Source organism: Orcinus orca, chromosome 16, assembly GCF_937001465.1.
Source record: "Orcinus orca chromosome 16, mOrcOrc1.1, whole genome shotgun sequence".
In the NCBI taxonomy this organism is placed as follows: Eukaryota; Metazoa; Chordata; class Mammalia; order Artiodactyla; family Delphinidae; genus Orcinus; species Orcinus orca.
Window position 1 is genome coordinate 51,530,226 of NC_064574.1, and position 27,185 is coordinate 51,557,410.

The 27,185-nt window shown below is 54.4% G+C and overlaps 1 protein-coding gene across 9 annotated transcripts; it reads left to right on the plus strand.

Annotated features, from left to right (window-relative positions):
* The first annotated feature begins 516 nt into the window (after positions 1-516).
* TBC1D24 (TBC1 domain family member 24) lies at positions 517-26,845 on the plus strand. Of its 9 annotated transcripts, XM_049699081.1 has the most exons (9): positions 601-653; positions 16,770-17,849; positions 18,435-18,452; positions 18,906-19,064; positions 20,246-20,309; positions 21,366-21,461; positions 21,758-21,980; positions 22,428-22,598; positions 23,312-26,845. In XM_049699081.1, the coding sequence occupies exons 2-8, from the start codon at positions 16,885-16,887 to the stop codon at positions 22,580-22,582; spliced, it is 1,680 nt and encodes a 559-aa protein (XP_049555038.1). In that variant the 5' UTR covers positions 601-653; positions 16,770-16,884; the 3' UTR covers positions 22,583-22,598; positions 23,312-26,845. The 9 variants fall into 9 exon arrangements, with proteins under 9 accessions (XP_033284961.2, XP_049555043.1, XP_049555039.1 ...); XM_049699082.1 differs by lacking the exon at positions 23,312-26,845 and having other exon boundaries at positions 596-653; positions 22,267-22,571; XM_049699085.1 differs by lacking the exon at positions 22,428-22,598 and having other exon boundaries at positions 598-653.
* Positions 26,846-27,185: the final 340 nt, after the last annotated feature.

The window sequence follows — 27,185 nt, forward strand, 5'->3', positions numbered from 1 at the left end:
CCCCCAACGAGGACGGCGGCCTCTGGTTCCCGTCTGTCCCGTAGGTCACCTCTGCCTGTCCTGTCTCTGCCGGCTGGGCGTCCGTGTCCCTGCCCCCCGCTGTGTTCAGCCTCTTTTTTGCCCCCTTGTGTCCCTGTCTCTTGTCTCCGTCTGGCTGTCTATCTCGGCCTCGGCCTCAGGACTCCTCCACCCAGGTCCCACCCGGAGGTCCCCCCATGCACTCCTTCGCCCGCTCGGGACCGGACGTCGTGCCCACGCGGGCGCGCGTTCCCAGGTCTACGCGTAACCCGGCAGCGACTCCGGCGGGCACCCCTGCCGACCCCCGATACCCCAGCCTTGCCCACAGCTGGGCCTGACAGCCACCCGCCCACTCGCGCGCGCCCCTCGCCTCTCATCGGGACCCGTGCTGAGCCGGCGCATGCTCCTGCCGCCTCGCCTCGGGGCGTCAGCGCGCATGCCCGGAGCCCGCTGCCCCAGAGACCCGCGGGCGCCGCGGGTGGGCAGCCGGCGGCGCGTCTCGGCGGGGGCGGGACCGCGTGCGCGCGTGCGCAGAAAGGCCGACGCTCGGGAGCTCAGCTAGCTGAGGAGAAAGCGGCGCGGTGCGGCGCGGCGCCGGGAGGTGGGTTCTCGGCCAGCGCGGCGGGCGGTGGTAGGTGCGCAACGGGGTGGGCGGGGGCGTGACGGCCCGGCGCGGGGGCCGCGGGGTCGGGTGGCCGACTGTCACCGCGTCCCGGGCGTGCTGACGGAGGGGGCGTGCTGACGGAGGGGGCGTGGGGGCCTGGCTGCCGGGCCTCCGTCCGAGCGGGGCGCGGGGACCGGCCGCGGTGCGGGTGGCGGTTTCGCAGCCCGCGCGCCCTGGGCCCGCGACCGCCCGCCGGGCACTGCCCGCCGCCGCCGGCTCTGCCTCGCGGCCCGAGCGCCGGGCAGGGCGCGACGTGGGTCCGGAGCCGACCTCGGACCCGCGGGACACCGACCCCGGGGGTCGCGCCGGCGCCCCTCACCAGGCGCTGTCGGCTCTCCGGCCGGCTCCGGGCGAGGCGGCGGTGGGAAGAGCTGGCTCTGTGTCACTCCTTCCTCGGGCGCTTTCGGTCTCTGCGGGGTAGGAAATCCTCTTCTAGACTCGAAATTGCAACAGATTCTCTGATAACGTTCTGTCTTCGAAGACCTGCAGCTGCTCCCGTCCTGGTCCTACGCTTGCCCCAGGATTACACGCTGCCCACCTGCCGCCTAGGTATCTACCCAGCCTCTGAGTCCTGTCCGGCGGGTGCCTCCTGGGGTGGCCGCTGTGCCAGGCGGCAGCTGTCCGCCAGGCTGTGCTGGGGACGAAAGCGTTTCCACAGGGCCCCTGGGCGCTGTGCTCTCTGAGCCTTGAGTAAGCACAGCTGGAGGTCGGGGATGGGCTGCACTCGGTCAAGGTCCTCTTCTGGCAAGGGCGCTGGTGGCCTGGTGGCCTTACTCTGTAGGGAACAGACGAGCGGTGGGCTTCCTGGATTACCACTTGCTGGGCTGACACTTAAGGCCAGAGGCTGAAGACCACCTGGGCAGTGCGGAGGCGCGGGTCAGCTGTTAAGATAGCGATGTGCCTGGGAGGCACAGACCTGGTGGCCGATGTGGCTGTGGTTGTGATGCTTGTGTTGAGGTCTTTACCTAGCTGCTTATTCCTGGTGAGGAGTTTGCCTGCCTTTCCAGGGCCAGTAGAAGGACTTGAAGGTGGTTTTCCTTAGTTCTGTGTGTGTTTTCTCCCAGGTCTGCAGGAACATCTAGGCAATTACAGGGGGAAAAAAATCCCATTATTCATCAGATACAGCGGTTTATTCCACTTGAGGCAAGGGCTCCGCTCCATCTTCACTTTCTAGCCCCAGTACACAGTAGCTACCTGTAAACATTTACTTAATTGCCTTGAAGACAGATGTGCTGGTTTTTTCTTTTTAAGGGATACAGGGTTGGAGAAACAAACCCAGGTAAGAAAAGATCAAGAAAACTCGCAGAGGTTTTACAGTTTCCGTTTCTAGCCAGTGGTACAACCCCCACATATGCATCCTTTTATCCTGAAGGTTGGTCCTCGTTTAGTCTTCTCAGGTAAAGCCTGTATGAGAAGTACTTATCCAGTAGCGAGTGCTCTGTTTAGAAGCTCATCTCTCCCTATGAACAGGGCTGGAGCCACGTCGCATTCATCTTTGCTCCCCCATTGCCTCATATGGAATGGGCCAGGGGTTCTCCCTGAATGGTTGTTGAAATGAACCAAGGTGCTAAAACTAATGCAGTGGTTTTCATCTGGATGAAGGGTGACCTTCAGAGGATGTAGAAGTAATCTAGTAATCTAGGCAGGTTTTTCATAATAACAAAATTCACACCCTGAATTTGCAAGTTCACCTGCTGGTGAGCCATGCTAGCTGTTGCTGACCACACCTGCCAGGACTGTCAGCAGGCCAAGTGACCTTGGGCATGCAGTGTTGTGCCTAATTCTCATTACAGTTTCAGCCAATCTCAGAAGACATATTTAAGTGTTTGCTTTTAGATTGTTTCTGGTTTGAAGTACATAAGGACAATGAAGCAGGTTATAAAAAAGCACTTAATATTTACCCTGTTCAATGTTTTACCTGTTTGAGCATAGCTTCTCTGTTATGACAACTCTGTGCAGGGAAGAAAAAAAGCCTTTTCAACTTGAAGCAGCAGTTTCAGTGGCTGTTTCAAGTGTCACTTTCCAAATGGAGATAATATCAGAGAAACAACACCTTGGGCTTTTCACTAAGGACCAACCTAAATTCATTATTTGATGATTTTTGTTGTTCTTTCAGTGCAGGTTTATCCAAATCATAATTCACATGATGAGGACTTGTGCCCGGTATTCTGTGGCTACAAAGTTGAGTGAGCCTGTGCCCTTGAAGAGCTTAGGGTACAGTGAGGAGACGGGCCAGTGAACTGTGGCACTGCAGTCGGCGCTCTCGCAGAGGCAGATGGAGCTTGCTGTGGGCACAGAGGGGTGGAGTCCAGCTGGCCTTTAGTGGGGGCTCCTGAGAAGGGCTCGAATTAAATTTTGAAGAACGGGGAGTTCCCTGGCGGTCCAGTGGTTAAGGCTCCACGCTCTCATTGCCGAGGGCATGGGTTCAATCCCTAGTCAGGGAACTAAGATCCCACAAGCCTCGCGGTGTGGTAAAAAAAAAAAAAAAAAAATTTTTTTTTTTTTTTTTAAAACGAATGAGAGTGGCAGGGCCACATGAGGGAATGAGACTTCTAGGCCAAGGCACAGTGTGTGAAGTACAGGAATACAGCTCCCACCCACCGGCTGTTGGGAGAAGGGCAGTGGGTAGCTCCGGTGGTTGGGGTGAGGAGAGGGAGATTAAGTTAAGGAGCTAGGCTGGTGGCAGTCAGGAGAGGCCTTGAGTACCAGTCCCGAGTTTGCATTTTACCCTGAGAGTGGTGGGGAGCCGCTAAGGGATCTCGGGTTTGTGAGTGACTGGTCAGATTGTGCCCTCATGGGTGACCAGGCAGTGGTGGCCAGGGTGGGTTGGTGAAGTCCTGCACTGAGGGCGGTTAACAGAACACGGGGATATACCTGGCGGGACAAAAGGCCCAGCACCAAGGAAGGGCAGTGGGGACAGAAAAGAGAGCAAGACCTTGAGACAAGTGGCTGCAGGGATGAGAAGGACCAGGGATAAAGGAGGACTTAGGGAACATTCCAAGGTTAGGTGACTGGCAGCTGGTAAGGCTGTGCCACACAGAGTGTGCTGGAAGGGACAGGCCTGGGAGTGGGTGATGACTTGCGGTGTGGAGATGTTGAGCTGAGGGTCGGTAAGAATTCCTGGATAGAGATTGGTCTGGAGCCAAGGAGAGCAAACACAAAAGTGTCCTGGGTACTACTTCCTGTGTGGCACTGAAGCCAGGGAGTGGGGTGGTGTGGAGTGAGAAAAAGAAGACTGAACCTTGGAGATGCCTGATGTTTCATGTCTGTAGAGCAGAGTAGATAAGGTAACAAAAATCTGATTAATGATCTCTTGCCTTTTGGGGAGATGGGGGCAGGATAGTGGGCTTTTTATTTCTGTCGTAGAGCCCCTGTTTGTTGGTTAAACAGCAAAATGTAAGATACTAAAGGTGCAAAATCACATGATTGATTCCCGGGGCTTCCTGTCACATGTGTGTTTATTTGCCTTTTGGGAAACTTCCAGATTGTCACTCATCTCAAAGGACCTCATTCCCCTCCAGCCCGACAGTTGGTCCTCTCAGGGCGTTCTCACAATTAGATCTCTGAAAACAGGCCTTCTCAGACACAGAGATAGATCCAAGGTCGCAGAATTCTCTGGGTCCTGTCGCTCTTCTTCCAGGACCCCAGTTTCTGTGTAGTGCATCAGCATTAGCAGCAGGTGGGACTTTGGAAAGACTCTTGAAGATACAGAGGCCAAGTGTATAGTGCCCCCTCCGTAATCTTTCCCCCATGCTGAGGGGCCACACGGGAGAGGGTGAGGAAAGGCAAAAGGAGTTCCTCTTTACCCAAAGGAGGCGCATGGCCCCCAGGGCTGTCCCGGCCTCTGGATAAGTGCTGTTAGCAGTTATCTTCGTCTCTTAGGGAACCTGCTCAGTTAGGGGTATGTGCAACAAGCTCTCCTTCTATCTTGTGCAGTTATGGTCCCCTGCCTGGCTGTGGGACCTTATCCATCTCCCCTGGGTATTGCCCAAGGAGCTGCTGGCAGAGGTCACGTGTGCGCGGTCATGGTTTCTCCCTCCATCCTGCCCAGCCTGCACTCTCCTCTTACAGGCCATTGAGAAGCCGCTACACATGGCTTGGCCTGTTTCGCATAACCTGAAACTGTGTGTCCGCCTAATTGTTACACAATTTTAATTGGGTACCAATTGATTACCGATGGGTGATTCTGTTACCAATAAAAGCCCTTCCACTGTGTAGCATTCTAAATGTAGCTCATTACCTGTGTCCCACCAAAAGCTTCCCTGGCTTCTGTCCCTTCAGCCTTTCCTTGAGTCAGTTTGTCCTCATTCCCTAGTTATCATCTGTAATTCATTTTTCAGCAAGGGTCATTCCCACCTTCCTATCTTCCTAAACCTGTGGGCCTTCAAAGGATCCAGGGGTATACGTTAACTCCACTTGCCTCTGGTTTCTTTCCCTGCCTTCCTGGGCCATCCCATCCCCACCTCCCAGCACACAGAAGCACTGTCCTTCCTCGGCAGCCTGGTGAACCCCAGGCCTCTGTCTTGGGCCCTTTGGCTTCTTAGAGCCCATGAAGCTGGGCTGTAGAACTGTCTTTGAATCTGAGCCATGAATGACACTCACTGGCCCTAAACAGCTATGCTCTCCAAGGCCCTGTCCTGTTCGCATGCTGTTTCTGCTGCTTCCTGGCCGAAGGCCTCCTCAGCCTTCAGGTTCTAGGCCAGGCAGGTGCTGGCTAGGGAATCCTTCCAGACCCCTCTTTTCTTGTAGGCTGGGGGCCCAGACACTCTGTGCTTTTCTCTCATAGCATCTGCTCCTGAGTTGGCATGGTCAATACACCATGTCCTCACATCCAGAAGCTCATTGAGAGCTAGGACTGGGCCTTGCATCTTCATATTCCAGCACTTGATACACTGGTGTTCAGGAAGTGTCTTGAATGCCTACTAAAATGATTAAACCTGCAAGATTCCCTCCCAGCCCAGCTCTGTTGTCAGGCCTAAAGATACTTGCTGAGAGCCTGCCATGTGCCCAGCCTTCCGAGGCACACCTATCACAGGCACCTTGCTTAGAATTCAGACCAGTCAAAATTCTAGCTTCTGACAGCTGGGTTTTCTCTCTCTGCTTCTCATTCTGTGTAGCTAGTTGGTTTCTCCTATGCCCTTGGGGGCTGTTGTTGGGAGGACCTTTTGAACTCAGAAGGTAAAGACCTTGAATTAGCAGAGCCCCCTTGCAACCCCAGTCCCTGCTTGTGGGTGGACCAAACCAGCAGTGAGCGGGGGTTGCTCCTTATTGTGGTGCGCAGGCTTCTCATTGCAGTGGTTTCTCTTTGTTGCAGAGCACAGGCTCTAGGCACGGGCTTCAGTATTTGCAGCGCTCGGGCCCTAGAGCGCGCGGGCTTCAGTAGTTGCAGTGCATGGGCTCAGTAGTTGTGGCGCACAGGCTTAGCTGCTCTGTGGCATGTGGGACCTTCCCGGACCAAGGATTGAACCCGTGTCCCCAGTCCGCGTTGGCAGGCAGATTCTTACCCACTGCGCCACCAGGGAAGTCCCAGCGCCAAGTCTTAACCACTAGACCGCCAGGGAAGTCCCCGAGTCCCTGCAGGAAACCTTTCGAGTGGCTAATACGGTTAGGACTCTGCCCTGCTCGGGTCCCATCCATAGGCTCAGTTGCCACTGGTAAGACCTGCATTTGAACTTCTGACCAGCGGCAGCAGATGGGCCAGCCAACTGGCCTACGGTGCTGTGACTAATGCCTCCTTAATGGTTACGCCCCTTTATACCTGGCACGTGCCCTCCATTATGTGCCATCAGCAAAGGGCCCACTATCAGGTTCCGGGTAACTGGCAGCCTGGCAGTCACTGTGGAATGCCAGTTTCCATTAGCATTTGAAAAATCCCAGTGCTGCTTCAGGGCTGAGGCGGAGCCCAGTCTGCCTTCTCATCATGTGAAGATGTCTGCTGGGAAGGACACACGCCTAGAACAAACAAGTTGGCAAATGGCCCCTGTTATTTAGAGTTAAATTTCCCTCTTGGGCCCAAGTGGTTTGGGATTTTCCCGAGTCTCCATCTGTTTCCTTCTCTTGCTTCCTCCTTCCTGGGTACACTGAGTATATGGTGTGAGACACCTGGGCTCAAAGTCACAGTAGAGTAGAAGAGCTTGATTCATAAGCAGCTCATCACAGAGGCCTGCCAAGTTCAAACAGACTTGGACAAGGAGGGGTGGAGTGTGGGGAGGTTGCCCTCAGTCCTGCCTGTGAGGTCAGGAGTCTAGAAAGGCTGGTGAAGGAGGGGGCATTGGGCCGAGGCTTGAAGCAGACTGGCCCGAGAGGAGGAAGAAGAACAGGTGTGTCCTGCCTTTCCCCCTTCCCACTGTCAAGACTCCTGAAGCTGCCCTACGTGGAGGGCAGGTAGGGCCAAATCCTGAAAGGAGGGGGGGTGGGGCGGTGGGCGGGAAAGGGTTTCAGGTGGAGAGCTGGGGCAGAGCGGGTTGGGAGTCAGAGCTGAGCTACGTTGGAGTCACATGAAGTGTGTGAAGGTGGGGAGACTTCAGGAAAGCAGTTGGAGGTATGGGACCTGAGAATTCTTGGCTGAAAAGAAGATGGATTTCTGCAAAAGGGACATTTGAGGGACAGGGACAGGAGCAGCAGCAGCCAGAGAGGCAAGGAGACAGACAGAAGGGGTTTCTGGAGGCCTGGGGAGAGGAGAGCTGAGAGCAGTTAGGTCAGCTCTGTGTGATTCAGGGAGATAAGGGCTCAAAGGTGTCTGTTAGGTCTGGCAGCCAGGCGTGAAGGGCGAGGGGGGAGACATACAGCCTGCTCTCCCCGGGAGCTTGACTGGGAAGGAAAGAAAGAGGAAAGGCTTAGCTCAAGGGGAGTGTTGGGTGCTGGGGTTGGGGGCCTATCTAACAGATCCAGGACCAAGGGTGGGGGTGCATATCAAGGGCCAAGGTCAGACAGGAGAGGATGCTTCTTGCGTGACACTGGGTTCTCAAGGAGAGTGGTAGATGTGAAGCTGTTGGCTAGTGTGGGGACCAGGGGCGGGTGCCACGAGGCATGCTGAGGGCTGCCAGGTGGCTCCAAGGGCCACGAGCAGGGCAGTGTGATTTTCTCTCTATAGTTGGTCAGGCTGGCCTCTCGTGGGGCTTCTGGGTAGCTGAGACAGGAGCATGGAAGTGGTGGAGCTGAGGCTTGGAGGGTCAGGTCTAGGCTGAGCAGACAAGGAAGTAAAGTCACAAAGGATTGGCGGTGCGGGGAGATAGAGTTATGGCGAGTGGGAGGAGGGCAGTGAAGAGCTTCAGGACAGTTACAAGAGAGTGGGGTGTTTGTGATAATGCGCTCACTGAGTGGAGGAGTTTCTGGGGCTGACCTGGGTGTAGATGAAGCATCAGAGATGTAAAGGTTTCTAAAGTTGGGGAGCTTTGGGCTTCCCTGGTGGCGCAGTGGTTGAGAGTCCGCCTGCCGATGCAGGGGACACAGGTTCGTGCCCCGGTCTGGGAAGATCCCACATGCCGCAGAGCAGCTGGGCCCGTGAGCCATGGCCACTGAGCCTGCGCGTCCGGAGTCTGTGCTCCACAACGGGAGAGGCCACAGCAGTGAGAGGCCTGCGTACCGCAAAAAAAAAAAAAAAAAAAAACCCAAAAAGTTGGGGAGCTTTGAACCAGGTCTGCCTGCTTGACCCTCGAATGCCCTGCAATGAGGGCAGCTGAGAGGAGGAGGCCAAGAACTGGAATGAAGTGTGTGGCACGTCCTGGGGAGACCCTGGACAGAGGGGTGTCAGAACCCTGGGGAGACCCTGGAGAGAAGGGGCAGGGTCCCAGGGAGAGCCCCCTGCTTTCTGGCCTGGAGGAAGGGTGCATTAGGGGAGAGGATGAGGAGGTGGGGGATTGTTTGCTACAAGCCAAGTTCCAGAGCAAGAAGAGATTTGGGACTTGGGAGTGAGGTCAGTAAAAAGCAAGGCAGCAAAGGAAGCGAATGTGGGGGATCGGTGACCGTAGTCACCCCAATCAATGACACTATCACCACCAGTCATCCGCAGAATTGGGAATCATCCTATTGCTGAGGGCTTGGGCAGGGAGATGAGTATCCTCGACCTAGGACTCCAGACAGAGTCTTGAAGCTGTGTCTCCGAGGCCTCCAGCAGATCCTTGGGAGTGGGGTTGGGCATTTCCCTGGCCTCTCCCTATAGATGGACGGGAGCACTGGGCCTCTCCTAAGGAAGTCAGACTTGGACTTGAGAGGAAGGTCCCAGCCTGAGGAGAGGGTGGAATGCATCCTGCTCCAGGCCCCACCCACCCTGCCCCTTCTGGGTGTGCTAGGTGGATGGCCTCAGGAATAACTCCCACCCCCCACCTCCATCCACCTTCTCTGCCTCAGAGCTCCACCTGCCATACCCTACTCACCAGCCCAGATTCCCTTCCAGGCTGTCCCACCTGCCCTGCTCCTCTACCCAAATACCCTACAAGCAGAGCCACAGGCAGGAGGTCATCTGCTCTTCCCTGTCCTGCTGCCACATTCTGTGCCTGGCACCCTGAGATCTTATCAGACAGCGACCATGTCCTGTAATTGCTGTGTCTTTCTCATCCCCAGACCTCACATACCCTGAGGGCTAGAGTGGGGCCACTAGTTGTTTGAAGGATTCGTCATTCTGCAGCGTCCTGGCTGGGGACCAATGGTCTCTGAGGGTGAGGGGCTCCCTAGAGAGCGCGTGCTCTGAATTCCACCCTGGGGAAACTGCCTGAGAGGAGCATACGTTTCTTGGTCACGTGGAACTCCTCAGGCCCAGGACCTAGCGCCTCTCACTGCCCCTCCTTCCCATCTGTCGCCCCGTTCTTGGCCGGTCGGCAGGGCTGGAACCAGCCTCCTTCCTCTTCTTTCTTTGTTTCCTGATCTCACTCTCAGGAAACAGATGTGGGATTGCTCAGAGTGAAGGGGAAGAACTGAGACACAACTGTGCAGCACCCTGTCCTGTGGTGCAGTGACTAAGGCCCGGCCAGGCTGAGCCCCGGTTGCTTGGGCTATGAGCTATTCCTGCAGCCAAGGGGGAGGGTGGGGAGTGGTCAGGCTGGGCTGGGCAGAGGTCAGTAGGAGTGGGTAGGCTTCCTGGGGAGCACCAGGCTCCCTCTGCACAGGGCTGACTTTTTCCACCTGGGCCACAGTTGGCTCTTTGGTGGCCTCTGGGTATGTGGAGGGGCCATCTGTGAAGCCCACTGCGTGATAGAGGAGTCCAGGAGCCAGTGTAGGTGTCAGGGCTGAGGGGTGGGTGTCTGGGCAGGATCTCAGCACAGCAGCCCAGGGTTCTGCCTCACCTAACCTGCTCTGGCATTTGCCTGAGAGGCATCTGTGTCATAACAGGCACTTTAAAATGGAGCACTTCCTCTGCCCCACCAAAACCCCACCCCTGGGCCAGAATTCTCTGTTCTTTGCTTGGGTCTTTGCCCCCCACCCCGAACAGGTCACCTCATCTGGTGGAATCCACCCCATCTTCTGCATCCTCCCTGGCCAGCTCAGCCCAACCCTCCTCCTGCCTCCGCTTCTGGACTCTGCCCTCCTTCCTCCTTGGCCACCAGGGGTTTTTTCTAAAATGCAGATATGATATGTCACCTTCTGCTTCGGCTCTTCTCCTCCTGCTCCCTCTTGTGTGGGGGTGATGTCTGGTCTTCTAGTGCAGCTGGCACAGAAGGCCATCAGCCCCTCCTATCCCACCTCCGGTCACTCCCTACCATCTCTCTGAGGCTCCCCAGTTTGCCGTGCTCTCCCTCATGCATTTGTCCCCACTCCCGTCTTTGTACACTCAGGTACTATTGTCCCCTCTGTGGCACTCACACCGAGTCAACGCCTGCCTTGGTGGTCTGCCAGTGCCCCGCCTGGGCTCTCGTAGTTTCAGTGTGGATGCTGTGACCACTGGTCTCCTCGAGAGCTGTCTTTTACCCTCATATCCCCGGTGCCCTGCCCAGAAAAGGAACTTCGTAGAACTTTGTCAAATGAATAAAAGTTTGAGTCAAGGGGAGGCATGATGGGGTGCTGGGCCCTCTGGGAGAGGCAGCCTGTAAGGAAGGCATAGTGCCGAGTGTTGTCGGGTGGTTAAGATGGAATCACCCAGGCTTAAGGGGGGTGGGGGCGGTCTGTCACATGCAAGTGAGTTTTTTTTCAAATCCAGTTGTTTGGGAAAATCATGTTCCCCACTAAAAAGGTGAGAAAGGCAGAGGTCTTGTGACTATCAGACCATGGGTAGTGCTTTGGGATAGCAGTGTGGCATTAAGAAGCCAGCCCTCAACTGGCTGAGGAGGGAGTGCAGTGGGGCTGGCCCTCCTGGGTGACCTGCGCTCCTGAGATGGGAGAGGGGTCGAAGACACTTGTGGGGTCACTCTGGAGGCAGAAGTGGCGGGTATGGGGTGGGAGGGCTTCTCCCACCCCACTGGCCGCCTTCCTCTTCCTGTGGGCACACTTTGGGGGTTCACCAAGGAGAGCAGAGTTCGAGTTTATTTGACCTCCCATGGGGTGTTCCCAGCCAAAGCGTCATGTCACAGGAACTCCCCTCCTCAGAAAAGCTTCCTGGCCCAGGGTCCATGGGACTGCAGTCCTAGAGCTGCTGAAGGGGCCCCCTAACGCCCCTAAATAGAGGTCACTTAGTTCCACTTAACGTTTTTATTTTTTCTTTTTAAGGAATACTTGCTTTCCATTAGGTAGCTTGAACTCTCAAAACAGGTATAGTATTTGTGAGTAAAGGGACATGACGGTGACTGGAAGGGGCTTCCGGGTGGGGAAGCAGTAGCACAGGCAGGGAAGGGGAAGAAGGGCCCTCGAAGAGGCCATTCGAAGGGACCATCCCAAAGAGAGCAGGGGCCTTCTCGGCCCGTGGGAGAACCTTGGCAGCAGCCTCCTGTGGCTGCACTGCCCCCTTAAGGAGGGGCACGGTTCAGCTTCACCACAGGACTGATCGGGCATTAGCATTGACCTGCCTGACCCCATCACTCCCCAGACGTCCCTGAGCCAGTGCCAGACCAGCAGAGCCCAAGGAGCATTAACGACGAGAGGCCCTCGGGACTTCTGAGCTGCCCTGGTGAGCCAGGCCGGGCTGAGTGCCTTCTATAAACAGGCTCAGTTAATCCTCACAGCAGTCAGCTTTTAAACCCGTCTGTTGGATCACATACCTTCCCTGCTTCCCACTGCACTTAAAGTCCAGGCTCCTCCCCGTGCACGATCCAACCCATGGATGTCTCCGCTCTTCTTTCTCACTGTGCCCTGGCTGTACTGGATGCTTTTCCCTTTCTGGAGCAGGCCTCTTCCTGCCTCGGGGCCTTTGCACGCGGTCTTCTCGTGGTCCAGAGTGACCTCTCCTCAGCTCTTCTGGCAGCTTCCCTCTCATCACTTCAGCTCGGCAGGGAAGCGGTCCTCCTGACAACCCTAGCTGAAGTAGCCGCCACCCTCCAGACACACGGCGTGGTGTCCCAACTATCTGAAATGGTCACTGTGTGCAGTTCTTGTGAGTCTAACAGGATGCTGAGCAGAATTTTTCCTGTTTTCCCAGAATTGCAGGTTAGGCCCAAAGCTAAGGACAGAAAACACAAAGTTCTTTCCTACATTCTAAATTCAGGGAGCTGTGGGCAGCTGGGGCCAGCCTCCTCCCACAGGGCTGATGGAGAGGTGCCACCCCAGAGCCAGCCCTGCCCCCACCCTCTTCTTCTGCAGTGAACTTGAGACTGGGGGGGGGGGGGGCGGTGCTTAAGGTGAGTGCAGTGTTTGAGATTAGAATTCACTCCCTCCCTCCCCTTCCTGAGGCTGAGGGAAAGTGGTTTCCTAGTGCACCTGCCGCCAGGGCCCCGCTGGCAGAGAAGAGTGGCTGTTTGCCCTGGGCTGCCACAGGGCAAGGGGGAGTGGAAGAGAGTGGGATGTGCCTGTGTGTGGGGTGTCACCCACACCCCAGCCAGTGAGCCCAGAGTAAGAGCTTAACCCACAGGTGCTGTGTGGTGATTAATGTCTGTCCAGTGGCTTATATTCATTGGCTCCATTTTAGAGACGGGCACCAGCTGTTCGGGGAGGAGGCATGGCTTATCTGAGGTTCAGCCCAACAAGCGGCAGAACTGGACTCTGAGCCCGGCCTGTCTGACTTTAAACTGGCTCGCTTCCCGAGTAAACTGCTTCCCTTCTCTACCACTGGCTGCCAGGCATGGACCAGGGAGCACAGCCTCCTTCCTGGGCCTGGCGCCTCAGTCAGGAGCTGGGGGACTGTGGGGAGCCGGTGAGGCCTTGTTTCTGAGTGGGAGCTGGAGGTGTGGACAGTGTTGCAGGATGGCTGCAAGCTGCAGGTGGGACAGCTCGGGGAGGGTGTACCTTCACCTCCACACGGTGAGTGAGGGTCCAGCCCAGCGACTTTGTGTTTTTGATCCGTTTCCCATCTCCTGACTTCCCCTTCCCAATAGCCAGCTTAAACTATCTAACTGGGTTGTGGATGCGTGTGCACGTAAATGAAAGAAAAAGGTTTTGAAGGACATGCACTTAGATGTGAACAGTGATTACCTTAGGTAGAAGAGGGAGTAGGATTGAGGGGGTAACTTAAACAGGACTTTACATTTTTACTGTATAATTTTGTATTACTGGATGTTTTCATGATTATGTGTTTATGTAAAAAACAAACCAAACAAAAACCTGCCCTGAGACCTGGCTTTATAGATGCCTAAGGAGGTCATCATAAGCCTTGTTTGCCCTGCTCCACAAACACCATGCTGTCTTTTCAGGTGGGAAGAGACCTGCAGGGATCCAGGACCTCCTTCAGGGTCTTCTGCACCTGTCTTTGCCTCGGAGTCCCCAGGCTGCAACAACTTGCTATAACAAATAAAACAGTGGGGGACTTCCCTGGCGGTCCAGTGGTTAGGACTCTGTGCTTCCACTGCAGGGGGCGTGGGTTTGATCCCTGATCAGGGAACTAAGATCCCACGTGCCCTGCGGCACAGCCACAAAAGAACAAACAAAAAGTGGGTCTTGGGCTTCCCTGGTGGCGCAGTGGTTGAGAGTCTGCCTGCCGATGCAGGGGACGCGGGTTCGTGCCCCGGTCCGGGAAGATCCCACATGCCCCAGAGCAGCTGGGCCCGTGAGCCATGGCCGCTGAACCTGCGCGTCTGGAATCTGTGCTCCGCAACGGGAGAGGCCACAACAGTGAGAGGCCCGCGTACTGCAAAAAAAAAAAAAAAAAGTGGGTCTGCTTCTCCCTGAAGGTCCTTTCTGAAGGAATTTGCAAGGTGCAATAACCGTTTTTGGAGTTTCCAGTTTAATGTTCAACCTGAATCTGAGGCCACTTGAGCAAGATTTGGCACTGTCCTGCCTAGCTCTTATCCTGTTTATAAACACTTTTTTTTTTTTTTTTTTTTTTTTGTGGTACGCAGGCCTCTCACTGCTGCGGCCTCTTCCATTGCGGAGCACAGGCTCTGGACGCGCAGGCTCAGCGGCCATGGCTCACGGGCCCAGCCACTCCGCGGCATGTGGGATCTTCCCAGACCGGGGCACGAACCTGTGTCCCCTGCATCGGCAGGCGGACTCTCAACCACTGCGCCACCAGGGAAGCCCATATTCTGTTTATAAACATGTTTATTGCCCTGACAAGGAGTGGATTCTATTCGAGAAAAGAGGATAGGCCTGGGGTCCCTCCAGAGGCTAGTGGGCTCAGAGCCTAGAATGAAAGATGTAAACTGTACAGGTAATTCACAACCTGGGGAAATGGGAGAGCCCTAACTGCCATCCCTCCCAGGATAGAGCAAACAGACCAACTGCCATTTGGGATTCTTTTCTGGGGAAGAAGTTTCCAGCACTGGCAGCGCCTGGTCCTGCTGTGGGTAAGGTTTTTCCAGTGGGATGTGTTAAATAGATGTTGTCACAAAACCTTATTTCTGTGGGAAAGTCCCTATAAAAACAGTATCAATGGATATATATCCAGGGACTTGAACAGATACTTGTACCGCTGTGTTCACAGCAGAATTATTCACAACAGCCAAAAGGTAGAAACAACCCAAATGTCCATCGACAGATGAATAGATAAACAAAATGTGTTCTGTCCATACAATGGAACATTAGCCATAAAGAGGAATGAAATTCTGATGTTGCAGGGAGCAAGGATGAATACGTGGAGCACAGGATTTTTAGGGCAGTGAAAATACATTTTATGATACTATAATAAGGGTACATGTCATTTTATATTTGTCCAAACTCATGTACAACACCAAGAATGAATCCTCATTGATCTATAGATTTGGGTGATGTGTCAGTTTAAGCTCATCAGTTGTAACAAATGTACCATCTAGTGGGGAAGGTTGATAACCGGGAGGCTGTGCATTCGTGGGGGCAGAGGGTATGTGGGAAATCTCTGTACCATCCTCTCTAGCTGTGAACCTAAAACTGCTCTAAATAATAGTCTTAAATTCAAAAAATATATTCTCATACATGCTATAAACATAGATGAACCTTGAGGACATAATCAGTGAAATAAGCCAGACACGAAAGGGCAAATATTGTATGATTCCACTAATATGAGGTCCCTAGAGTGGTCAAATTCATAGGAAGTAGAATGGTGGATAACAGGCTGGGGGCCAGGGAATGAGGAGCTCGTGTTTAAAGGATGCAGAGTTTCTATTTGGGAAGATGAAAAAGTTCCAGAGATGGATGGTGGTGATGGTTGCACAGCATTGTGAATGTACTTAATGCGACTGAACTGTATACTTATAAATGGTTAAAATGGTAAATTTTGTTAGGTATATTTTAACACAATAAAAAAACCCACCGTATCAAGGTGATTTCTCAAGACATCTTCTTGAATATAACAGGTTTTACATTACAATTCTTTCCACTCAATATTTTTAAAATGTTACTTTTAATATTTTCAGATAAATGTTCTTGATGCAAGCAGAACCAGAATGATCTGGTCATTTACCAAAACTCACTGAAGCAAACCCTTGTGATAACTCTGGACAGTGTACCATCCCAGGTGGAAAGGTTAGTCAGAGGTGCATGGGCAGACTATTGTACTTTAGTGTTGAGGACAGTAGCCTTTGGCAAAACAAATGTCAGATTGCGGTATTCTGAACGGTAGACTTCTGTCTTGCTGTCCACATGCAGCCAGAGACTCTCAAATAGCACATTTTATCCTTTTTTTTTTTTAAATGTCTGCACGAATCTCAATAGTTGCCCAAATCCCCCAATACTTCTGGTTCATTTGGTTCCAGAAATGTCTAATTTTGAAGCTGTGACACCTTCCATTTATTTCTCAGCCCTCATGTCTACTCCCCACCACTGAGTCTTCTCGGAATACCTGCCCGAAACTTAGCTGTTATTTTTAGAGAATTAAGAGCTGGCCTCCAGATTGCAAGCCAGGGGTCTTGGGGCAGAAACGCAGCATCTGTTGACTTCATGGAGTCTTCTTGACTAGCTGCTCCTTTTACAAGGCCTGCAGGGTGAAGCGTGGGGGCCCGGTGGGCCACCCACCCCTGAGCAGAGAGTTGTTTACAGTAGAGTCAGCCTCTCGAAGCCCTTTCTCATGACCCAGAATCTATGTGACCTCTTCCAGTATCTTCATAAGCCCCAAGGAAAGAAGTTATGCTCCAGAGTTCGTAGTGAATTCTCAGAGTATCCACTTATCTTAAATGGAAGCCCTACTGATACTTTATAGAAAGACTAAAACAGGACTTCCCTGGTGGTGCAGTGGTTAAGAATCCGCCTGTCAATGCAGGGTACATGGGTTCGAGCCCTCTTCCGGGAAGATCCCACATGCCGCGGAGCAACTAAGCCCGTGCACCACACTACTGAGCCTGCACTCTAGAGCCCGCGAGCCACAGCTACTGAGCCCACATGCCACAACTACTGAAGCCCGCGTGCCTAGAGCCCGTGCTCCACAACAAGAGAAGCCACCACAATGAGAAGCCCCTGCACCGCAACGAAGAGTAGCCCGTTTGCCGCAACTAGACAAAGCCCGCGCGCAGCAACAAAGACCCAAAACAGCCAAAAATAAAAATTCATTAATTTTAAAATAAAGTATACAATTCAATTAAAAAAAAGACTAAAACAAAAACGTGTTTTTTTAATGTAAACCTTTATACACGCATACTAAGCATGGTTTTTAATCCTGTAGGATATGGGATGGCAAACAGGTTAGCAGAGAAGCCTCGGACAGAGCGCTGGTGGATTTAGCTGCTCTTCGCCCCCTCCTGGCAGCCCTGGGCCTCCTCCTGGGCACGCCCTGCGCTATGGACTCCCCGGGCTACAACTGCTTTGTGGACAGGGATAAGATGGATGCCACCATCCAGGACCTGGGGCCCAAGGAGCTGAGCTGCACCGAGCTGCAGGAGCTGAAGCAGCTGGCGCGCCAGGGCTACTGGGCCCGCAGCTACACCCTGCGGGGAAAGGTGTACCAGCGCCTGATCCGGGATATCCCCTGCCGCACGGTCACACCAGACGCCAGCGTGTACAGTGACATCGTCGGCAAGATCGTGGGCAAGCACAGCAGTGGAAGCCTGCCCTTGCCCGAGTTTGTGGACAACACGCAGGTGCCCAGCTACTGCCTGAACACACGGGGCGAGGGCGCCGTGCGTAAGATCCTGCTGTGCATCGCCAACCAGTTCCCTGATGTCTCCTTCTGCCCCGCGCTGCCTGCGGTCGTGGCCCTGCTGCTCCACTACAGCATCGACGAGGCCGAGTGCTTCGAGAAGGCCTGCCGCATCCTGGCCTGCAACGACCCCAGCAAGAAGCTAATCGACCAGAGCTTCCTGGCCTTCGAGTCTTCCTGCATGACGTTCGGGGACCTGGTGAACAAGTACTGCCAGGCAGCCCACAAGCTGATGGTGGCCATTTCAGAGGATGTCCTGCAGGTCTATGCGGACTGGCAGCGGTGGCTGTTTGGGGAGCTGCCCCTCAACTACTTTGCTCGCGTCTTTGACGTCTTCCTGGTGGAAGGTTACAAGGTGCTGTACCGCGTGGCGCTGGCAATCCTCAAATTCTTCCACAAGGTGAGAGCTGGGCAGCCGCTGGAGTCAGACAACGTGAAGCAGGATATCCGCACCTTTGTCAAGGACATCGCCAAGACTGTGTCTCCCGAGAAGCTGCTGGAGAAAGCGTTTGCCATCCGCCTCTTTTCTCGGAAGGAGATTCAGCTCCTACAGATGGCCAATGAGAAAGCTCTGAAGCAGAAGGGCATCACTGTCAAGCAGAAGAGGTAGGCAGGGGCTACCATCAGGGCCCAAGTGGGGTGGGGCTTTGGGGGAATGCATTCTGGGTGCTTGGGGCCTGAGCCTGTCCAGCCAGCCATCCGTGTGTGGATAGAAAGCCACGGGAAAGGAGAAAGGGCCTTCCTGGCTACAGCCACAGGCTGCTGAGGCAACTGTGGGTGCAGAAGGCATAGGGTCCTGTTCCCGGGTACAGGGGCCATGGCTGAGATGGAAGCTGGATGCTGACCATGGCCCCAGCAGGTCCAGCAGTGAGCCAGGCTGTCCTCCTTGGGTCATTTTAGAGCAGCTTCTGCTCCACCACTCTAGCTCTGGGCTCCCTTGCCGGCCATTCTCGTGGCTGCTGAGCGTGGCCCCCTGCCCTGAGCACAGACCCCTGGGGAACAGGCGTGGCAAGGGCCCATGGTGTCCTGAGACCTCGGCGGCAGACGCTGTGAGTGTACTCTAGGTGTGGAGGCCTTTCTTGCAGGCCAAAGGCAGGCGTATCCTGGGCATCAGTACTTGCAACTAACCTCTCTTGTCTGTTTTATTTTTCTTCCTCTTCTCCACGTCTGTTGCTTCCTCCTGTTTTTCAGTGTTTCACTTTCTAAAAGGTAGGTCTGGAAACCATGTCTCCACGCCTGGCTTCCCTCTGTCTTCCAGCCTGGCTGCTTGCTCTGGCTCTCGGCGCTGGCTTCAGCAGTGCTGCCTCAGAGCCTGGCCGAAGTTCAGGCCCTGTCTGTCTGCCTGTCGGTGCTTGGCTGGCCAGGAAGCATTGTCTTTCAGAGCTGACTCACTCTCTATCCCCATTAGAGAAAAGGTGCTTTTGTCCCCACCCAGGCTGGGCGCTCTCCCCTCTGTGTAGCGGGGTGGGAGCAGGACTCCAGGGGGACAGCTCCACCCCGTTTCTTCCTGAGGGCCCCTAGAACCAGGCTCTGACCTGGCTGAACAGGTGAGACGTTTCCTCCAGGCTGAGCTCACACAAGAGGCTCTGCACACCTCCAGGGTGGGGGGCGTGGCCAGGGCTGGGGTCGCAGCTGTGCTCTGACCTCTTCCCACTCCCCCAGGCAGTTTGTGCACCTGGCTGTTCATGCAGAGAACTTCCACTCAGAGATCGTCGGCGTGAAGGAGATGAGAGACATCTGGTCATGGGTCCCTGAGCGGTTCGCCCTCTGCCAGCCCCTCCTGCTCTTCTCTTCGCTGCAGCACGGGTACAGCCTGACCAGGTAATGCCCAGGAGGCTGGGGAATGCTGGGCCTACCCTCCCAAGGCCCCAAGGATGGACTTCAAGGGCCAGACAGTGCAGAAGGGGTGGAGTGAGCTGTGGAGTTGCCCAGCTTCTTCGTCCTGTCCCCACTTCCGGGAGGTCATGGTGGGCCTGGAAATGAGCCTTCAAACATGAGCACCTGGGCAAGGCCCTGTCTCTTCCTGGGGGGCCCTAGAATTGGGAGCCCCTTTTCTGGGCATCTCTCTCTCACTCCAAGGCCACCCAAACATCAGATGTCATTACAGTACACGCCGTAGCTCCAGGCCCCCACGTAGGCGTTGTGATGACACGGGAGGCAGAGTTTCCCTCCTGGGAGCTTACAGAACTGTCAGGACAACTTGAGGCGGCCGGCCTTGGTTCACTACTCCTCCACCCCACTTCATCAATCCACACACCAGGTCCATGTTGGCCCTGTGGGCTGTGCCGGGCCCTGTACAGGCTTCCCCCAGGGCACACTGTCTCCCAGGGTCACTCTGCCAGGCGTGGCCACCCCCCTAGAGCCTCAGATGGCAGGTAGCTTCTGACCCAAGGTCTGGCTTGGGTCATAGGTGATGCAGTCGGGGCTGGCCCAGCCACACAGCAGGCACCAGAGCTGCGCTGACCTGGCCCCCACCTCTGTGCAGTGTGGGAGGCCTGCTGAGGGACGGCTAAGCAGGGCCACCAGGGATGCCAGCCAACCCCTGGGCACCTGGTGCTGGCACAGCGGCAGCCTCAGTCCTCCTCACATGCTTCTCAGTGCTGCCTAGCTTCCGAGGACGTTCCGAGCTTTCCCAGAGCAGGGACCTGTTCCTCTGGTTCTTGCTTCCCTGAAGCATCTGGCACGTGGCTCTGTCTGCTGGGGGCCCTCTGCCATGCAGCTTCTCCTCTGTGTCACACCAGGGCAGAGAGTCCTGGGACCTTTGACCGCTTGGCCTGCGGACCTCCTGGCCAGGGCTCCATCTTGTCTGAGAAAAGTGCCTGGGCCAAGGTGTTACCATCCAAGCCACTGTGCCTGGTCCCTGGGAGAGGAGGACAAGCAGTTTCCAGGTCCATCCACCCCCAGACAGCCTGGGGCAACAGAGGCTGGCTGAAGTGGCACAGGGAAGGGGTGCAGGTGTGATTGTTACTGTCAGGACTGGCATGTGTGGTCTCTGCCCCCAGGTTCTATTTCCAGTGTGAAGGACACGAGCCCACCCTCCTGCTCATCAAGACCACGCAAAAGGAGGTGAGGAGGGACCAGAGGGAGCTTGGGGTCCTGGCCTCTGATGAGCTCTGGGGGAGTCTGTGCCCCAGAGAGGATGGGTGTTCCCTGATAGCCCCTACCCAGGCTCCCTGGGCTTAGGGGTGCAGAGCAGGGCCAGCCCTCTACAGAGAGGTGAATCTAGCCTCCCCTAGGACCCCCTAAGTACCCAGAGCCTCCCTGTTTCCCCTTGGGGTCCAGGCCCCAAGCCTGACACAGCCTGGCAGTTTAGAGGAGCTTTGCAGGAATGCCTAGTGAGTGAGGCCTCACCTCCTCCTGTAGTAGTTGGCCAGCACCAGGTGAGTTGTCTGCCTTCACCTGCCTCCAGCCCCTGACAGGTAGTTCTCAGGGCCTTGTTCTCTGCAATGCTGTCATCTGGAAAGTATCTAAGATGTCTAGAATAAAGTCAGAGCTCACGCGCCCCAGTCCTGGGGGTGTCTGCATGAGATAGAGGCTCCTCGTTCAGTGGCTCCCAAACCTGCACCTGTGGGAGTTTCAGTTTCTTCACCCTGTTGCAGAGTCTGCGTCTGGCTCTCCAGGAGAAGCCCAGGCATCTATGTTATAGCAGATGGCTCTGATTGTCAGATACTTTGGGCAAATCCTGTAGCGACTCAAAGGAGTGACTCTTTAATGGTGAAATCAACCACTTTGCTGGCTGATGGGAGGGTTGGAAAACGTTTCTTGAGCAGGGGTGCTTCCTGGAAGCTTCCATCTGAGGGGCCTCCCTGGCACTGATGCCCACAATCAGAGTGTGGATATGGAGCTTATTCCCATGCTTTAGGGCCCAAGAGGGAAATGAAAATATCCCAACTAAGCTGATGGCAGCCGAGGCAGCCCCCGCGCATGGTCACTGCCAGCCCCATGCCCTCCAAACTCTGACTTTCCCATACTACTCTCCAGCCCTGGCCCTCAAGTGTGAGGGGGGCTGTGACCACAACACCCCCAGCTGTGACTGTACTGTGGCTTCTCAGCAGGTCCTGAGTGAGGGGACACTCCTGCAGGCAAGCAGGGCACAGCCTCACCCTGGGCCTTTCTCCCCAGGTGTGTGGAGCTTACCTGTCAACAGACTGGAGTGAGAGAAACAAGTTTGGAGGCAAGCTGGGCTTCTTTGGGACCGGAGAATGCTTTGTGTTTAGGGTGAGTGGGCCTCCCTGTGGGAGATCACCCCCACTCACGTGACCCTGTTTACTTCTATCAGAGCTGTTACCCTACAGGCTAACCTCGCCGTCTCTCTCTGGTTTGTGATCATTAGACCGTGAGCTCCGTGAGAGCGGGCAGGCCCTCATCTGCGCTGTGTGGCGCCATCTCCCAGCCCCCACTCAGGGCCTCACTCAAGGCACTGATGATGAATTGGGTGGGGTGGGGGGCGGGAAGCTGGCAGGGGCCCTGTGGGCGCCATGTGCCAACTCCTCATGCTGCCCTTTTGCCCTCAGCTGCAGCCCGAGGTCCAGCGCTACGAGTGGGTGGTCATCAAACACCCGGAGCTGACCAAGCCTGTGTCCTTGGAGTCTACCACCATTCTGTCCTCGCCCTGCCACTCTGTGTCCTCAGACCCTGCTGACCGCCTCTCGCCGTTCCTGGCTGCTCGACACTTCAACCTGCCCTCCAAGACGGAGTCCTTGTTCATGGCCGGGGGCAACGACTGCCTCATCATAGGTGGGCGCCTCCCTGCACCTCAGGCTGGGCTCCTGTCTGCCCTTGGTCACTTAGCCTGGGAGGAGGGTACGGGGTCGTGGGTGGCTGAAGCCCCAGGCCAGCTCTTGCTGAGCCAGGTGATAGGTACCTCACCTGAGGGACAGGCAGAGCCCCTGTGATGACGGAGGAAGGCAGTGGGATTGTTGGGGGTGGAGCATGCATGCGGGGCAGGCGTGGGGACCTGAGGCTGTGTGTAGGGAATTGAGCTCACTAGCAGGGTCTCACCAGGAGCCGGGGGACTTTACAGAGTGGAAAGCCAGCCCCGTGGTTTTAGAGAGGCCTCTGGCAGGGCTGCACAGGGACGGCTCCAAGACTTGCCCTGTACAAGTGGAGTTGCTCAGGAGCAGAAGGAGAGCCCCTTGGGGGCAGCGCTGGACAGCGGGCAGCCACTGACCAAGCATCCCACAGGTGGAGGGGGCGGCCAGGCACTCTACATCGACGGGGACCTGAACCGGGGCCGCACAGGCCACTGCGACACTTTCAACAACCAGCCCCTCTGCTCTGAGAACTTCCTCATCGCTGCTGTGGAGGCCTGGGGCTTCCAAGACCCTGACACCCAGTGACAGGCGTGATCTAACGGTGACCGAGCTGCTGCTGTAGGGTGGGGTGGTGGCTGGGCCCCTTCTTCAGGGAGGAGGCAGTGAATGAAGACCGCCCCCCCCCCACGTGCGTGGGCACCATCAGGGTGCAGCTGGGCTCTGGTGCTGGGCTGGGGAGTGGTGCCAGCACCTCAGCTGGCCAGGCCTGTCCCTCCTGGCCCTTCTCAGACCTGCCCATACTTGCTACTGTCTCCACCTCGGACTCAGGCCCTGGCTGTTCTCTGTGCAGGCATCCTGTGCCCAAGACCGGAAGGGTTAAGTCTTGCAGCCCCTGAGCCTTGGTTCTGTGGGGTGAGAGGGGTGGGGGAGATGAGACTGGAAAGGCAGAGGGAGCCTGCCCCTCGAGTGTGGGTCCATGGCACCCCCTGCTGGTGCCTCTGAGCATGGCTCCCAAGCAGGCCCTGCGGCCTCCTGCCGGGCCTGCTGCTGGTGGTTCCCTAGGGGTGTGTTGGTCTTGGGAAGACAACAGGCATCCTGGGGACTATTCCTTAGCAGGAGCATCTGCCTGAAACTTCTGACTCAGTTCCCTCCTCCCCATACTGGCCTTCTGGGGGTGCCTCTCAGACAGGAACAGCAGGGTGAAGGCAGGGAGGGTAGGCTGTATGCAGGGCTCTGGGCCCCTCCCGAGGGAGGGCCGAGGGCCAGTAGGATGAAGGGCTGCAGGGGACAGTACGTGTCCTTGTGTTTCCACAGAGCCTGATGCTTCTGCTGGGCCTCAGTGTGTAGCCACGCCTAAAGAGGCTGACCAGGGAGGGGCCCTCCGTGACTGACCCCAAACCAACCAACATTTCCAGGGGCCTGCCTGGAGAAGCCTGGACCCCTGGAACCTTTTTCAGCCCTCCTCCTCTCCAGCTCGGGCCCTCCTTAGCTCCACTGCAGTCCTTGCGGCGGCCCCATTTCACTGCAGTGACGTGGCCCAGGATCCTGTCCAAACCCCTCAGCACGGAGTGCTGGCCTCGTCCAGGCCTACCCACCTCACCTTCATTGTGCTCCACACACCCTCCCCAGCTCCCTGCCCCCGAGCACCTTCCTGACGCATCCCTCTGCATGGCACGAGTTCTCCTTCTGCGTCTCTCAGGGCTGTGTGAGCCCTGCAGGGAGTGGCCCTCCCACCCCATGACCTCCCTCAGCTGGTCCTGAGGGCCTGGGCACACCCCTGAGGAAAGAGAGGACAAGCGGACATCCAAGGGGCTGTGCCGAGGCCATGGCAGCCTGCGCCACAGATGCCAGGGGGTCCTGCCTCTCCATGTCCCCACATGCCACGCCTCTGTCCTCCACATCTTGCTTGCTCTTCCTGTGGGGTGCTCATCCTCCCCTGCCCACCTACTCAGATCCCCCCTGAGCCAGGCCAAAGTGATACAGAAGGAAGGACCGGGAACCCTGTGTGGCTTTGGGCAAGCTGATAAACCTGTCTGGAACTCAGTTTCCCCAACTGTAAAATGGGGCCAGTCATCCTGCTGTGCTGTACCCACAGGACTGCTGAGAGGCTCTGAGGGGCCAGTGTGAATCCCTGTAGAAGGGAGAGGTGTTGGGAGGTGGTGTCACAGCTTACCCCCCCCACCAGACCCTGCAGCCCTCGCTGCCCCCTGTCCTCGAGCCCCCACAGCCCTCACCTGTACTTTGGTGTTCATTAAACACAGTCTCGTTACGTGAACTCCAGGGATCCCGAGTCTGGTTTCTTCAATTAGGGGGACCTCCCGGGGCTACCCGCCCCTGGGCTTGCCACCGAACAGGGTGCAGCCTCCTGCTTGTCAGTGTTCTATCACGGGAACATCGAAGGCCTTTTAAAAGCACAGCCTTTCAGAAGCAGCTGAAGGCATACCTGAGCGCTATTTGCATGGCCTCCTCTGTAAACTTCCTGAACTGGGGTGTTCTTTTTCTGGAGAGTAAGTCCAGAGGATTCTCTGTGGCTGCCCCAAGGGCCCCCAGAGGTCTGCCAGGGAGGGTGACTGCTGATTAGTCACGATTTCTGTATCATGAGATCTTCATGTGTGCATGTAAAATATTCAGTTTCTTTGAATTTCACATCTTCTCCCTAACTTTTCTGCTAAACTAAAAGGTATGTGGTTATTATCTCTATTTTTTATTCTTATTATTGTCCTTGTTATCTGATATTAGGTGTTAATACTCTATTATTTCTTCCTGATTATTACTAGCATTTTATGTTAAAAATTAGCCAAAGTTTTATGGATTTGCATAATGAGTTATTTGTTTTTCTAGAAACATTTGAAAATTTATTTCAAAAACAAAAAATGAGGGACTTCCCTGGTGGCACAGTCGTTCAGAATCCACCTGCCAATGCAGGGGGCATGGGTTCGATCCCTGGTCCGGGAAGATCCCACATGCCGTGGAGCAACTAAGCCCGTGCGCCACAACTACTGAGCCTGCGCTATAGAGCTGCAAGCCACAACTACTGAGCCCGCGAGCCACAACTACTGAAGCCTGCGCACCTAGAGCCCATGCTCCGCAACAAGAGAAGCCACCACAGTGAGAAGCCCGTGCACTGCAACGAAGAGTAGCCCCTGCTCACCGCAACTGCAGAAAGCCCACGCGCAGCAACGAAGACCCAACGCAGCCAAAAATTAATTTTTTAAATTTTTGAAAATAAGAAAAGCAAAAAATTGAACATAGATTAAACCAATTCATTATCAAAGTGGACTGTATGCATTTAAGGCTTTAGAAAATCAGTTTTTAAAAAATAATTTGTAATACAAGAGTAAGTCATTTGTATTTTATGAGTTTTTCAGTTTTAATTATTGAATTAAAATAAGTATTTCAATTTTTCCTATTTTTATAAGTTCCATGCCTATTATTTTTTTCAGGTTTTCAGGGCAACTTGTTTTAGAAAATTCTGAAGATTTCACAAGGGCTTCAAATTTCTTTTATCTATTTCCTGAAGCCACAGAGCCTTTATAATAGTCTCCTTACATATTTTATGTTTAGTAGATTCAGTTTTTGTCACTTTATTTTGAAATAATTTTAGATTTACAGAAGAGTTTCACAGATGGTATAGAGCTCCCACGACCCCTCCCTACCCTCCCCCAGTGTTAATAGTGCATGTTTATCAAACCTAAGAAATGACCATTAGTATGATGCTGGAAACTTAAACTACAGTCTGTATTCAGATTCCCTCAGTTTTTCTATAGTCGTTTTTGTTCCAGGAATAGATTTAATTTTTATAACTGTTTACTTCCTCATATTTTAGTTAAATCCTGAATGTCATTAAGTTCACATGACTAACACTGGTCAAAAAAAAATTGCCATAATTAGGCCGTACAGTGACTGTGTCAAATATGTATTCCTGTATCTCAACGGTCCTCCCCCAACTGTCGTGTTTACACAGAGAGGTCGCCAAATGAGGCAGGAGTGCCAGGCACACCTCGCAGGTGCTTCACCCTACGATGTCAAGTTAGAAAGAAAAGTGTTTGCATGTTTAAAAATAACCTGTCGTAAAAAAAAAAAGAATTTATGATCTTCGTTATATACATGTCAGACTGTGCTTGAAGTTAGGTGCAGTGTCATGTGACTCATGTCTGGAGCTGAAATGCCTCCCATGCGTGCAGACCCACTCATTTCACCCGACCGCGTGGAATTTATCAACACCGCACTTGGCGACCAAGGAAGCAAAGTTAGTGGGCACACTGTCACACAGACACTGACCCATGATGTGACATGGGACACACCAACTAACAAAAGCTTCCGCCTTAGACCGCTAAAGCCCAGGTGTGGCTGCTCAGTTAGGTTCCCCATTAGATGCGCCCCTGGTTGCAGGGAGCCTGCAGGTCTGATCTTGTCCAGTGATATGGTCGATAACGTGGTGAAGCTAGCTCAACCCAAGCTATCCCAGCCCCTGTTTTTATTTTCACACAAAGATACAGGAGCAAGCCCCTGTTCTATTTCACCCTGAAGTGCGTTGACTGGCAAAGGACACGTTTTGTCAAAAGTTTACAAGCTAAAGATCGAAGAGGAGAGCTGTGTGAATAATTTTACCTTCTTGTTCTTGTCTAGGATGGTTATTGGCTGAAAAATGGATTACTGGACTGACACTTTAGAGCATTTAAATGAATGTAAAAAAAATATTTTGAGGACCTTGTGGGAATACGTGTAGTGAGTGAATATGTAACTTTGAAGCAAAATCTAACTTTGGAAAAATAAGTGATTTAGTGATATGTTTGGTCAGTGTTAATTTTGAGTCCTAAATAAAATGAATGAGAACATATGGATCAACATCACTGTGAAGTATTTGATTTGAAAATGTTTCAGTGGGATGGGAATTTCTGAAGGAACCACTGGACATGAATTTGAGGGACTGCATTAGCTGATCCTGATCAACGGGGAGGAGTTTCTTCATTCCAGAGATAGATCCTCTGCTGCCTCTGGTGTCAACCAAGTCTTCCCCTGATGGATTTTGTCTACTGTTCTTCACAGCGCCCGGCGTGTGGACGTGCTCCGTAAACGTGAGGAATGGCCATCAGGAAATGTCGCCGAAACTTCTCTGTCCAGAATTGCAAGGATCCCTGTCTGTGTAAAACTCAGTGTCAAAAAGTCATGCTCATTCAAAATAAGC

Coding starts and splice junctions, on each gene's coding strand:
- TBC1D24 (XM_033429070.2), top strand. CDS start 16,885: ATGGACTCCCCGGGCTACAACTGCTTTGTGGACAGGGATAAGATGGAT. Junction 20,310..21,365: donor TCAAGACCACGCAAAAGGAG/GTGAGGAGGGAC, acceptor CTTTCTCCCCAG/GTGTGTGGAGCTTACCTGTC. Junction 21,462..21,757: donor GAGAATGCTTTGTGTTTAGG/GTGAGTGGGCCT, acceptor TTTTGCCCTCAG/CTGCAGCCCGAGGTCCAGCG.